This window comes from Cricetulus griseus, chromosome 6 (genome assembly GCF_003668045.3).
Source record: "Cricetulus griseus strain 17A/GY chromosome 6, alternate assembly CriGri-PICRH-1.0, whole genome shotgun sequence".
Taxonomy (NCBI): domain Eukaryota; kingdom Metazoa; phylum Chordata; class Mammalia; order Rodentia; family Cricetidae; genus Cricetulus; species Cricetulus griseus.
Window position 1 is genome coordinate 43,255,543 of NC_048599.1, and position 14,643 is coordinate 43,270,185.

A 14,643-nucleotide genomic window follows, 5' to 3' on the forward strand; every position below is an offset into this window, starting at 1 on the left:
AGCATGATCTATGGCCCAAGTGCTCCAAGGATTAGGAGAAGTCTTTAACAAGTGAGGCCTGGCTGGGCATGGTACTTTTCATACTTATAATCAGTAACGAGGAGGCTGAGGCAGGAGGACCACTGTGATGTTAAGCCAGTTTGGGCTGCATAATGACCCTGTCTCATTTTTTTAAAGTTCATCTAATGGGAAGAAATGAGATCACTGGGAATTTGCCCTTGAAGAAAACATTGGAACTCTGGTCTATTCTCTCTGTTTCAGCTTTCACTGCTTAGCATGAAAGCAATTCATCCACCATGTGCTATTTCCATGACCTGGTGGGTCAAACAACATGAGGCTAAAACCTCTGAGCTTGTGAGCCAAAATGAAACTTTTCCCTTTTACGTTGGTTATTTTGGGTACTGAGTCCCAGAGGCAGAAAGCTGACTTTCATACTTTTGCTTTTGTTATCATTTTCTTTCATTTGCTAGGTATCTTATGATATGACTATGTGTGAATTTTTGTTTTGTTTTTTTATGGAGACAGTGCCTTACATAGATGGCTTCAAGCCTGATATGTAGCCAAGGATGATCCTCCTGCCTCCTCCTGCCAAGTGCTGGGATTATAGATGGGAGCCACCATGGCTGACTTCACATGTGATTTCTTATTTTGTTATCAATGTAATGGCTCTAAAAACACATTCTCAAACTTCAAAAGACACCCTTCAATAAATGATTTGGCTTGACATGGAACCAGCATCTTCAAGGGCTACCTTCCAAACCACTTACAACACAATGGCCATTAGTACAAAATCACAGATGAAAGAGCAATTTATAGGGCTCCTGGTTAAACACAAAGAAATAAAGACAAGAGAATGACTAAGAATTCACAGGAACACTTTGGATCTTTTCTAAAGAGCCAACAAAGAAGAAACAAAAGCCTCTAAATATATATTGTAGCACCAACTGTGTACCACCCCCAATTACTGTGTATTCAGTATTCCAATGGGAAGCATCCATTGATTGTTTTTGTTGTTGTTATTTTTTTGTACCAGTTGTGTTTAGGTTTCTGGTGACCATAGAACCAAGAAGATGAACTCCCTCCACCTGTGTGAATGAGTCTCAGTCACTCTAAGCGGGTCATGAACATTAAGCTCTCTTCCTTGTGATTTGTTTAGAAACCAGAATGTGGTTCCATTATGAGCAGATGATGAGAAACCTATTGTGTGAGAGTTTCTGGAAGATTTCCACCAATCCTAAGAAGGGCATAAAGTGAGGATATTTCCTTCTCTGCCTTTGAATGCTTCTATATAAGGTGACGATGCAGGAGCCTTAGCAGTCATCTTGTCATTGACTTTAAAACCTGAGGACAGCAACCATCAATGCTGAAATTCTAAAACTGCTGACTCCTGGTGAGGTTGTTGAGTCACTAAACTAGTTACCTGTCACTAGAATTGGCTACCCATCCCTAGAAGCAGTCAGTTATCCCTAGAGATGGCTATCCATCCCTGTAACTGGCTGCTCACTTGCTGTGGTTTGAATGAGAAGCGTCCCCCACTGTTTAGGTATAGAACTTTTAGGATATAGAGCCTTGCTGGTGGAAGTACATCACTGGAATCGACTTTTGAGGGCTTAAGGCTTCAACCCACTTCCTGCTATCTCTTTCTCTATTTCCTGCCTGTGGCTGGAGACACATTCAGCCAGCTTCCTGCTTCAACCACCTGCTGCCCATTATGTGCTCTCTCTCTCTCTCTCTCTCTCTCTCTCTCTCTCTCTCTCTCTCTCTCTCTCTCTCTCTGGAATGGCAAGCCAAAATAAACTCTTCTATAAGTTGCTTTTGGTCATGGTGTTTTATCACAACAGAAAAATAGCTACTGTAATATCTACAGTATCCCTAGAACTGTCCCTTCATCCTTAGAATTGTGACATTATTCAAACAGTAATAAAGTCACTTATTAAGCTGTCACTGTTTAAGATAATTATTTAGTTGCTTATTTAATTAGTTAGAAATGTGGTCTCACTCTATCTCCTAGGTGAGCCATGATTTCTCAGTCTTCCTGTCTCCATCCCTGAAGCTAACGAGATTGTACACTCATGTGAGCATGCCCAGATTTTCTTGGACAGATAAATTGTACTTGGACAGATAAATTGACAAATGTTATTAGTCATTTGAATGTTTGGTTATATCCAGTGAAGAAATTTTAAGGGACTTCAATAACCACTTACTTAACTTGACTTTAATCATAAAGACACAGAATAGTCACATATGTGGTAGTTAGTATCTGTCTACACTCCTGGCACTGGGGAAGCTGAAGGACACACACACACACACACACACACACACACACACTTACTTACTTACTGAGGGCTAGGGAGAAGCTCAGTTGGTAAAGTGCTTGCTTTATAAACATGAGGACATGAGCTAAATTTATACAGCCTAAAACAAATCTATGTGTGGTGCCATGGCCTTGGAATCCCAGCACTTGAAGAGAGAGGCAAATGGATGCCTGGGTCCCTGGCTGATCAGCCTGGTTTACTTGGCAAGTTTTAGGCTAATGTGAATTCCTGTCTCAAACAATAAACATGGATAGCAAATCTGGATCTGTTATTTAAAATACTTGAGCACTTAAATAAGATAGATTCGGAAAAGAAAACACAGTGCCCCTCCTCCAATATGCCCTGAAGCCACAAAATGCCAAAGCTAATCTGCCACTTAATATCCTCAGCTCAGGGACTCCTTAGCATCATTACTCTTGTGCTTTGGAGCCATTATTAAGTAAAAAGGGGTCACAAACACTATGACAACAGATAGCGAATCTTGCATCAGAGAGGGCTGCTGTGTGGCCTTGCTGGACCGAGGGACAGTGCACATCCAGAGTGGCTGAAACGGTGCTTTGAGGGTTCATCAGCTGTTCAGAAAGTTGTGCAATTTAAGACTTCATGACATGTTCATCCCGGAATTTCCCACCTAATATTTTTAGACCATGAATGACTGTGGGCACCGAAACTCAAAGAAATCGAGACTGCAGATGTAAAGGGAGACCACTGTGTCAAAATTTCTAATGTTATGCTAAACTGTATCCCACTGTATTAGCATAAGCAGCCTGAGAAGCTGGCTGTGCAGATTTGAATTGTATAATTGCAAGACAAACTTAAGAATTAACAATACACAACATAACTATCAATTCTTGCTGGAGGATTTATATGGCTAAGCAAATGTTAAGTGACTATCATGTACTATAAACATGAAGGCGAAAGAAAATAAATAACTCTAAAATGTATTTAGAGCTAGCCATGAGGAATCACTCTGAAGCCATCGAGGAACAATACAAACAAATAAATAACCCTAAAACTTGAGTTTTGCAGACTCAATAAGCACTCAGGTGGAATGGTAGTTTGTTTGAGAATCTGTGCTTTCAACTGTAGCTTAAAAGGAGGGGAAACCTAAAAAGCACATTTTTTCTTTTCTTTTTTAACAGAGAAAAACATTTAGCAATAAATAAAAATGAATAGAATGTTCTAGAACTGAATACTGTTGGCTAACCTTCAAATACTTGATTTACAGATAGGTCATTCAACTTGATGTCCACAGACCACTAATTTCAACAAGCTGCAAGCACAACCCGTTCTGATTTATTGTCTTGGATTGAGCCCAGGGCCTTGTACATGCCGAGCTCTCTCAGTACCCCTGAGATACACTCCAAGCTATAATAAAAATTTAAAGAACAGCATTGATGAGCTGTTGCTATGGGGGCAAAGAAATTTCCTTTTTTAAAAAAAAATTTTTTTTCTGGTATATGGAAGACTTTTGTTGGGTCAAGATCAGGCTGATCTTGGTGAAGGGTGTCCCCTGCTGGGCAGTCTGATGTTACAGCATTACAAGATGAAGTTGATTGGCTAGATTAAAAATACCCTTGCCTGAGCCACATATCAGACTAGCTGAAACCAAATCTGTGCACGGGGTTCTGTGCGCTCACACTTTTTAGACAGTTCCAGTTGGTGATAAATACTTGCTGAATATCGCTGTATTTTTACTGTTACCAAAAATGATGAGTTTCACACTCCAGGAATGACCTGGGAAGTTGTGTGAGGTACTTCTTTTTGCTGAACAGAAAGCAAATGAGCCAAGGGTGTATAGACATTCAGGGTTATTTAGCTCCATTTACCTTGGGCTTCTCATCCAGGATCTGCTGGCGGATCTCTTTATGTTTCTCCACAAGTTTTTCTTGTCTTTTACTTTGGGCTTCCTCTAACTGTAAGAAAGTTATCAAAAGAAAAGAGTCATATTAGGAAACAAAAAAATTAAAGCTTTTATGCATGTCACAAGAAACAAAACAACAACAAAAATCTCAAAGTTTTTCAAGTCTGTGGTATCAATTGTTTGGTACTCTGGGAAAGAATTGTCCTTTGAAGCTAGGTAAGGGGAACCCAAGGCAGGGAGGGGTGGTGACTAGCAGACACACATTTTGTAAATGTCTGAAAATTTCCATAACACAATTTTTAATAACTTAAAGACTAACATAGATATGGCCATCACCTCTATCACTGATAATGAAAGGATGCTTTGGGAACTCCACTTGGTATCACTTTTTGGGGGGTTCTTGACTTGGGCAGTGATTCCTCTCTGTTCATTTTTATAGCCCTTTTATTTAGCTCTTTTATACAGAGGGTTCTCAATAGCCAGACTGTATCCTCTTATGATGACCATCACAAAGCAGATGGATGCTGGTGACACAATGAGGTACAATTCTCTTCCCAGCAGTTCACAATGAGCCTGGCAACTGTCCATGTGGCATTTGCAAAGGAGACACGGTGAACAGACATACCCTCTTGATGTACTGCACCACCTCCTGGATGTATGAACGGATCATCTCTGTCTTCTCCCTAAATGGAAATGAGCCACAAATCATTAACCAACCCACCCGGAAGCCCAGACTTCTGTGCCTTTACTATCACTGGATAGCTGTTGAATGAAAGGTCCAGTCTGGAAGTGCGGGCAGTGGTGATGTGTTTCCCCAGGCTTGGGCTCTGTTTTTATTAGATGTTCCCTAAGTCGTCCAACAACTTGAGAAATGAGAATTTACCCATTTCCCAAAAGAGATCACTTGGCTTTTTTTCTAAAATGCCCAGAGTGCCCCTGTTTGAGAATTCATTGTAAAAACCTTACAATTGAGACTGTAGGGATGGTCCCCATAGGCTCATAGGCTTAGTGGCTAGAGAGTGAAAATCTTTCATAGGATTATAAGGATTAGGAGGTGTGGCTTTGTTGGAGTGTGTCATTGGGGCTGGGATTTGAGGTTTCAAAAGCCCAAGCTTCTTGGTTCTCTCTCTCTCTCTCTCTCTCTCTCTCTCTCTCTCTCTCTCTCTCTCTTCTTATCAACCAAGATATAGTTCTCCACTGCTGTTCCATCACCTTGAGTGAAGCCATGCATCTGCCATGAAGATAATGGACTAACCCTCTAAAACTGTAAGAAAGCCCCCACCCCTTCTTCCTTTTATAAGAGTTGCTTTGGTCATGGTGTCTCTTCGAAGCAGTAGAACAGAGACTAAGGAAGGATCCTGTGGAAGATTGATTAGTAGGGAAACTTTACCAAAGGGCCTTTGGTTAAGACAATGGCTCTCTACTATAAGACAACCAATTCATTCCAATTAAGGAAATGGCTACTTTCCACTTACTCTTCCATCTGGCTTTTGTCTTTGGACTTGGCTTCTGTTATCTTCTCCTGCCTCTTTTTATCCATTTTCTTCTTTAATTCCTTCTTCTCTCTGAAGTTACAATGGAGGAAAAGTCAGACAAACGGAACAGCAATCTGTATCGCATGCATTTATGTCTATTAGGCCAAGTGGGACGGGCTGAAGGCTTACTTCTCGCATGTCTCCTTGAGCTTCTTCAGCTGGTTGTTCTGACACTCTTCGGCAACATCTGTCAACTTCTGAATAAGCTGGGAAGAAAAAATGCCAAACATTGAGCTGCTGTTAGAGTCACCACAATATAACTTTGGTAATGAGGACATGGTTTTAAAGGATCACATTATCTGTTTGTGTGTGTGTGTGTGTGTGTGTTTTTTAAATAGGAAGTCCTTATGATTTTCTCCTGTAATTGAATTGAATTGGCTAGATTGTCATTCCAGTTCCCGAAGCAAGGCTCAATGCAAACACAGATAGCAGTGTGAACATAGGTTCCTATCTCTACTCTGTAACATATAAAAAGTATTAATTGGGGGCTAGGGATATAGATTAGGGGTAATAAGCTTTCAATGTATGATTTGGGGCAAGGCTTTACCTTTTCTTAACTGACATTTTCTTGATTATAAATCAGGTCATTGCTCCATTTACCTCTAGTAGGTATTGTGATGCTTAAATAAAATAATAAGTATGACATAACAGAAGTTATAATCAGCAGTGTAGTAGAATAATATATATATATATATATATATATATATATATATATATATAGTGTTGACTCGCTTTGAAGATTGCTTCAGTTACCCATCTCAGAAACACAAAGAATTTTCTGTGCTGTTGTTGAAGCTCAGGTTGTGGGAATGCAATAACTCTATTGTTTTGCATCCATTTTCTTATCAACCCAAGATTCAAGACAGCAACAAGTGCATCTTTGTAGCCTCAGTACTCCACATGGTTCTCAACATTCAGTGCATGCCCAATGAATGCTTGTCAATTCCATGAATGTGAATTTTCATGTCAGTCCATCCTCACTCTTTATTCCACTCTTAGAGTCTTCAGAACCACAAGTGGCTGTAGCAGCAGACCTCAACCCTTTCACTGGAGCATAAAATACATGGCTTGGACTTTCTTTGAGAGTCCCTATTGCTATTTCCAATGTGAAGACTTTCTTCCCCAAAACATATAGAGCAAGATGAGCTGACTAGTTTTATATAAGTAATATCTATCATAGTAACAAGTGAGTCATCCCTCAAGATCCGTAGAGGGTTAGTTTTGGAATCCCTAGTGTTTATCCAAATTCAGATTTAGAACAATGGATGCCTTGTGCTAAATGGTGTAGCACATGCGTGATAGTCACATACCCTTCTGTGTACTTTAAATCATTCAGATTGTTTATCATTTCTAGAACACTCTAAATGCTGTAAAATAAACTCAGACAGGCTCTACAACCCTGGGGTCTCCACATCTGTCAATGTTGTTCTCCACTGTTGTTTCAGAAGTTATAAAGGCCCCTTGAGCTGGGCAGTGGTGGCACACACCTTTAATCCCAGCACTCGGGAGGCAGAGACAGGTGGATTTCTGCTGACTGGTCTACAGAGTGAGTTCCAGGATAGCCAAGACTACAAAAAGAAACCCTGTCTCAAAGAAGTGCATGCATGCACATTCTCTCTCTCTCTCTCTCTCTCTCTCTCTCTCTCTCTCTCTCTCTCTCTCTCCAAAAGGTAGAAATCTTGCTGTGCTAGCATAAGGACCTGGGTTTTAATATCCAGCATCCACATGAAAAGGCAGGAGTGGCCATTCCAGTCTGTAACCCCAGCATTGATTTCAAAGGCTTAGAGAGATCCATGCTCATTTATGATAAATATGAGAGTTGGAGCATTTGTATGTGAATGGATTAGATTTGAATAGCGATCAAGGAGGATGTGGGCTACAGAATGCCTATTTCTTCATTCTGAAGAGACTGCTTCAGCATGGCTGCCACAGTTGAGCAAATCATGCTTCAAGTGGCGCCACTTATCAAATAATTCACATGTAAAATGCTATTTTTCCCCCTAGGGACTCACACAAAGTATCCTCTCACTACTTCCCCCAGAGGACCTCTGTCCTGTTCCATTTGCCCTAAATGTTTCCCAGACATTATTCTGAGATTTCCCACTTTGCTACATCAGATTCACTTGGGGACACTTAAGAATGCAGATTGCAAGGCCTTGTTTCTGGGCTTATGAACTGCAGGAATCTGGTGGCTGGGCCTGAGGATGAGTATTTCCATAACCTCCTTGGAGATGTGAATGCTTTGGTAATCTGTCTCTGGGGTATCTCACAGGCACTCACTTGGATTTGACAGCAATCACACTTCCCTTTCTGTGCTTTCATCTCTCATTCATCTCCCAGAATATTTTATTTTCTGGAATATGTCAACATCTGCCCCATTTTCTGCTTTCTCCTTACCTATTATCCTTACTCTTAGTGCTTTGACAATTAGCCAAAAAGCCACCAAACTACAGACCTCTGGGCTTCTACCCACTCAGTTCTGACATTGATTTGAACTTGGGTCCTCAAATATGGCTCTATTGCAGTCCCCCAAGGTTCCTCTGGCTCACTGTCCTTGGACCCTGTGAACTTGGCTTTTGTTGTTCCCAATTCTTGTCCCCTTTGTTGGCTTCCACTATGTGAGAAACTATTCATTTCAGCCCAAACCTAACAAGTATTGATCAAGCATCTACTTATAGACCTGGCACTGTTCTAGACGTCTGGCCGATGACTCATCTAAATTGATCTTGTTATCATGTGTCTTATGACCAGCAGCCCCAGAATGACAAGGACACACACTAGAAATGAAAACTCTCAGGCCCTCCCCTAGACCAATAATTAGGACTCTGCACTTTCTCAAGATTCCCAGGACAAAATGTTCACCTTGGAACCTGAGAAGTCCTGTCTGGATTACTGAGTAGGATGCTGACACCATAAAAGAAGCCATATCAGTTTGTCTGGCCTCTATCTCAAGTCTTTGGAACTCTGTCTGTATTTTCCTCATGATTCCAAATTCAGCATCCTCATCTCCGTAACCAGAGTGGTTTGAATGGCTCTGGGAAAATACACATAATTCCTGGCAGACGATATATCATATCACATGTCCTTAACTTGGTTTGTCTTTCCCCCAAATTATTTCCCCTCATGTCTTCTCAGCCTGTGGGCAGATCTGAAAAAGCATCTCACGTTCTTCCCTGAAATGTCCTGTCTGCATTTCTATCTATCCTTCCAAAACTGTGCACTCTTGTTCTAGCTTTTATGTCCTTGCATTCTATTTCTAAATTGGACAAGAGAGTCCATAGGATGCTTCATGTCTTTACTCCCAGCAATTTGAAGGCAGAGGATCAGGCATTCAAGGTCAGCCTGGGCATACAGTGAGATTTTTGTCTCACAAAACAAAACACAAGGCAATCAAATAAACAAAACAAAATGAAGAAAGCCCAGTGATTCCCACACTGCAGGGATTCCCCTTCTCACCTCCTTCAACCTTACCACGTGTTGTGGTTTTTTTGTTTGTTCTGTCAACTTGACATAAACTGGAGTCATGTGGGAAGGGGGAATTCCAATGGAGGGAATGCCTCTGTCAGCTTTGTCTGTAGGCAAGCTTATAGGTCATTTTCTTGATTAATGATTGATGTGAGAGGGTCCATCCCACTGTGAGCAGTTCTGCCTCTGCTCAGTGAAAACCAAGCAAGCAAGTTAGCAGTATTCTTCCATGGCATCTGCTTCAGTTCCTGCTTCCAGGTTCCTGCTCTGAGTTCTTGCCTTAGCTCCCCTCAATGGACCATGATAAGAGGCATGTAAGTCAACTAAATAAGCCCTTTCTTTCCCCAGTTACCTTTGGTCAGTGTTTCATCACAGTAATAGAAAGCAAATGAAAACACTGCCTCAATTCTGCTTCAAATACTGGAATTCACCTCATTTTTCAGTAAGATTTCAAAATCCTCTTTGTTGCTTAACTATGGCTCATTTCTCAGAATTTTAATTATTTCACAGATTCCTAAATTTTCCTGGTTCACAGAACCTTTATAAACTCAGTGATATTTTTTTCCAATGATACCTTTAGGCTAAAAAAGAAAATTGAAGAGTTGCCATAAGGTCCAAACAACTTATTGCTAGTAATTTGCATAGGATTCCCACAGATGTTCCTGTTTCTATAAAAACAAAACAAAACTATCTTACAGTTGTCTCTGGGAGTTTGGGGATGTGCCTGAGGGTGCCTTGGTACATATTTTCGGAATAATTACTTTTAACTTCATAGGATGGTTAACTACTCTCGCACAGAAATCTCTTCTTCAATTTAAATAGGAATTACTCGTTTTCTTAGGGGCTTCTCTACCTGCTGATCGACCTGAGCTGTGGATGCTTAGCACCTCCCCTCTCAGCATCTACATGAGCAAGCTGAGGCTTCCTCTCTTTTTCAAGACAAGACTTTCTCTTTGTATCAGGCCTCCTCACTCAGCTCACAAGTGTACAAGGCCTGCCCAACCCTCTTAGGTACTTTCATTATCCACCAAATCATAGACATCTGTCAACTTCTCCACATCACATGACTTTCTGGTAACAAGGACCCTTTTGCACATGTCTATAACCTGCAGTCTCTACCTTGCGAGCATTTCTTCCCTGTCTGTATGTAATCTTTCTTTGGCTTTTCTACTCCAGCCCAGATATTTTCCCTTCTTAAATGTCTCCAAGACTTAACTGGACCAGTCACCAGATACTTTTCTTGAATTGTAGATTTTTTTTATTCGCATTCACCATACCTCAATAAACAAGGCAATAGTTTGCTCCCAGGACTGACTGCACACACCTTTATGTTTACCCTTGTACATGTTATTCAACCCTGTTAGTGATATTCCCATGTGAACAAGACAGCAGAAATAAAGATCACTCTCATGATTGTAGATCTTCTTGGATTGTATTGCTGTCTCAACAATTCTTATTTCTATTTGATGTTTGTTTAATTAAGTTCCAGGTGGCAGTATGAGCACTATCACAAATTTGTTAGTAGTGTCTGGAGATGAGGTAGTATATGTGCAATACACAGTGGGTCTCTCTCCTACCCCGTCAAGAGAAGGCTTGGGTGCCTCTGTGCTTTCTCAGCACTGTTTCTCTCAGAAGGACTTACTCTGCTTTCTGGATCATGTTTGGCTCCCATAGGAACTGCTTTATACTTAAGCCTCCATCCTTTGGCCAAAGTAATTGATCCAGGAGATCATTGATCTAATCATAACTTGACTTCTGGCCATGTGTGACTTCTCTAAGCTAGCCAATCACATGACCCTAACAAGGCTCTCCCCCAAGATTCATGTATGGGTCAATGGAGAAATAAATGAAAACGCTGTCTTCTCCACCATTTTGAATAAGCATGATACTAAGACCAGTGGGGAACAATAGAGAAAGGGGGAAAGTGGGAACAATCACTTGAGGGCTACAGGAAGTACAGAGGTTGTTTCTGGGTAGATCTCTGTCAATTCCCTTCCTTAGATTTCCACAATACTTCTTACATGATTGTATCCTGTTTATTTTTACTAGTATATATTATTATTCAAGTTAGTCTGGTGTTAAGTTTATAACTCTTGCAATCTGGAGAAATCTAAAAAAAAAAAAAAATAAGTGACACACTGGAAGACAAACGTCACACAATTTCAATTTTATGTGTAACCTAAAAATGATGAACTTATGGGAACAGAGAGCAGAATTGTGGCTATTAGGCTTCAATGTGTGTCTTTTAACAATGGGGAAACGATTGGTTTAGGGATATAAAACTGCAGTTGGACAAGAGGCATGGACTCTCTGAAGTCTTGAGGTCTACTGAGAGCATGATAAATATGGTTGATAACAATATGCTATATTTTAAAAGTTGTGAGATAGTATACTTTAAGTGTTCTCAAAACAAAAATGATGAATATGTGTGATATAACATGTTAATTGGTTTAATTTAGCCATGCCATTGTGAACATACTGTATTGTGTATCATAATTGTGCATGACTTTATTTATGAGCTAAATAAATGAATGAAAAACAAAACAAAACAATAAACAAAAACAAACAACAACAACAACAAAGCCCTAAAAATTTATCCACTGCTCCCTAAATAAGATGAAGAACTTGAGTTTTGGTCCTAAGTTTTCACTGCATGAGATGTGGATACATGATTCTGAAGACTAGTTTTCATAGTAACAGAAGCAATTTTAAGTGCTAACTTTTTAAGCACTAACCTAAGAAATGAGCCAAGGGTGCATATGGTAATCTGGAATTCTGCAAATGATATTGAATTTTAACTTTTGATATAATTTCTCTTTCCTCAAAGTAGCACACATCTTTTTTTTTTACTTTGTTTGTTTACTATTCATGACAATCCACAGATAAACATCTAAACAATTTAAAGTACCAAAACAAAATCCAAACAAACAAAAAACTAAAGCCCCGGAGAATAGAATTTCACCATTGTTTTCAACTCTGAACTAAATTTCAATTTGTTTAGTCACTGGAGGAAGGGAAAAAATTTTCCACAGAAGAAAATAATTCCCGGATGCTAAGTCAAAGAGGATAAAAAAATGTGTGGATGGAATCATATTTGTAGTCTCCATGAGAAGGATGGCTTTGGGGAATGGACACTCAGGGTCAACATACAGCTCTCTTCCTCTTTCACAGCTCCCTGAGAAGTGTCTGTTTCATCACATCATGAGGAGTGTCAAAGGTCCTCTAGTGAGTTTTCACTGTGTACTGGTCAACTTCTACAAAGAAGGAACTTACTGTGTATCTTAATTGTTTTGTGATCCAAAAACCAAACACAACATGACAATTTAGAGACATGGTAGATGTTTCCTCTGGGGTGTCTTGGCCACTGGAGTTGAGCAGTCTTCATTCCTGTAGTCAACAACTCCTTGTTGACCATCTATCCCTTCATATACAGTCTGATTGTGAGTGAAGCCCTACTCACAGAGAGTGGACTTTCTCCATTAATTTTGTTCTCTTCTCAGAGAATCAAGTTTTGGATGAAAAGGTAGCCATCTTGATTATTCCTTAAGATAGTCTTTTATGCCTATGAGGTCATTATTTATTTTTATTTTCTATAACTAAGGTTAATTTATATGTACTTACTTGAACATAACTGTTTTGGTGTTATTTATCTATTGCAGTTCTCAGGACCAAAACCAGATACTCCACACATGACAAGCAAGTGCTCTACCACTGAACTAGACCTAGACCCTCAGTTTGAACTTAACAATTACGTGATCCTTAGATTAAATTTCTCTTATTCCAGAAAGAAATAAAATTGAAAATCTGGCCAATACTCCTATTCACTCTAGAGAATTTCCTCCAATGATCTCCTAACATTTTAAGTTATTCTTCACTCTAAAATTATGCCACAGTAAGTGCTTGCTTCAGCTTTTGGGAGAGGTGAATGGAAACAGCATAATACACTTCCTTAAAGATATGTTTGTTACCCTTTTTGAAGCTATAAAACTACACGCCAGTTAAGTTTGACACAGAAAGCTGTAGTCTGCTTTATAGACACTTGATGGGCTGTATCACTGCAGCTCTTTGGGCCTTATGATTTTGAAAGCAACTGTGGGTGGCTACTTACTTCAGAATAAATGAAATAAATACTAGTTGCTTGAAATAACCATCATTGCAAATAGATGTTTTCAGATAATTAGCAATATGAGTCTGACTAGGGAGATAACATTTGCCTTGTTTGTAACTTGCGTATGGTCCATTTGAAAGACAGACCCAGAGGAGCCGCCCATGGTGATAAACACCATGTTGGTCCTCCCTTTTCTAAATGCAAAACATATCATTTCAGCATCCTTCATTTGCCAGATGAAATGCAATAAACTCTGCAATTCTAGAATGCTGAAGCTAAAAAAGCCAGTCAGGTGGATTCTATTTTAGATTTTTTTCTTACACCAGTATGTCTTCTTTCCCAAACTGCTCTATGTTAACACAAACAAAAGCTGTTCCCTGATTTGACTTTGGATTTTGTTGTTTATTGGTGTTTTCTTTAATCTTTCCTAAACAGTTATAGCACCATTAAAATACATCAAGACAATATACATTGTGTACAAAAAATTAAGAAAAACCAAATTTGAAAAAATCTGTTGCTTTAAATGAAACATCCCAATAATTACTTTAATATCTGTAAAATGCATGTCATTCCTACATTCTAGATTATTTTTTTTTTGTTTTTCAAGACAGGGTTTCTCTCTGTGTAGCTTTGGAACCTATCCTGGCACTTGCTCTGTAGACCAGGCTGGCCTTGAACTCACAGAGATCCGACTGCCTCTGCCTCTGCCTCCTGAGTGCTGGGATTAAAGGCGTGCTCCACCAATGCCCTGCAAGAATTCTTGTATGAACCTCTCGTTTTAGAAGTGGTGACACAGATGACAAAGTGGTGCAACAGTTTTATTAAAAGCTACATATGTGAAAACACAAGCCATTTTTCTCCAGCCTGTGCAAATTATCTTTGATAAAGAATTATTATCATATTCTAGCCACTTGGTTAAATTTCCATAAACTGTTCTACTAAATCTATCATGCAAACTGTGAGGGGTATGCATACATTGAGTTTTCCAAAATTATCTCTGATTCTATGCATTTTCCTGCATTCACACTTTGCATTGCTCTAACCTTTTTCAATTTATATGACTTGACTTAACCAGCATAATAAAAAATAAGTGAAGAACTCTTGAGAGACTGTCCATAGATGTTAGGTAGCTAGTAAAGAACCAGGAGAGATGAGAGAGGGAGGGCAAATAGTACAATGTTATAAAGAGACAAAAGGGAAACTAAAATAGGGGGTAAAATGGAGAGGGAGATGGAAGGGCAGGGTAGAGGAGGGAACATGGGGAGAGTCAACTAACATTAAAAGCCATATGGACACCTATTACTCTTGAAGCTTCCTAAAATACAATTACATATATATGGAATTTAAATGGAGACA

At 39.5% G+C, this 14,643-nt stretch overlaps 1 protein-coding gene across 7 annotated transcripts in view; it reads right to left on the reverse strand.

Moving 5' to 3' along the window:
- The window catches only part of Plcb1 (phospholipase C beta 1), a 678,981-nt gene that overhangs the window by 77,692 nt on the left and 586,646 nt on the right, over nucleotides 1–14,643 (reverse strand). For all 7 annotated transcript variants that reach the window (XM_035446906.1, XM_027421690.2, XM_035446909.1 and 4 more), the window contains 4 exons: nucleotides 5,844–5,920; nucleotides 5,655–5,744; nucleotides 4,805–4,862; nucleotides 4,145–4,231 (listed from right to left, as the gene is read on the reverse strand). In XM_035446906.1, coding sequence (XP_035302797.1) covers nucleotides 4,145–4,231; nucleotides 4,805–4,862; nucleotides 5,655–5,744; nucleotides 5,844–5,920 — 312 coding nt within the window. The remainder of the gene's footprint in view (nucleotides 1–4,144; nucleotides 4,232–4,804; nucleotides 4,863–5,654; nucleotides 5,745–5,843; nucleotides 5,921–14,643) is intronic.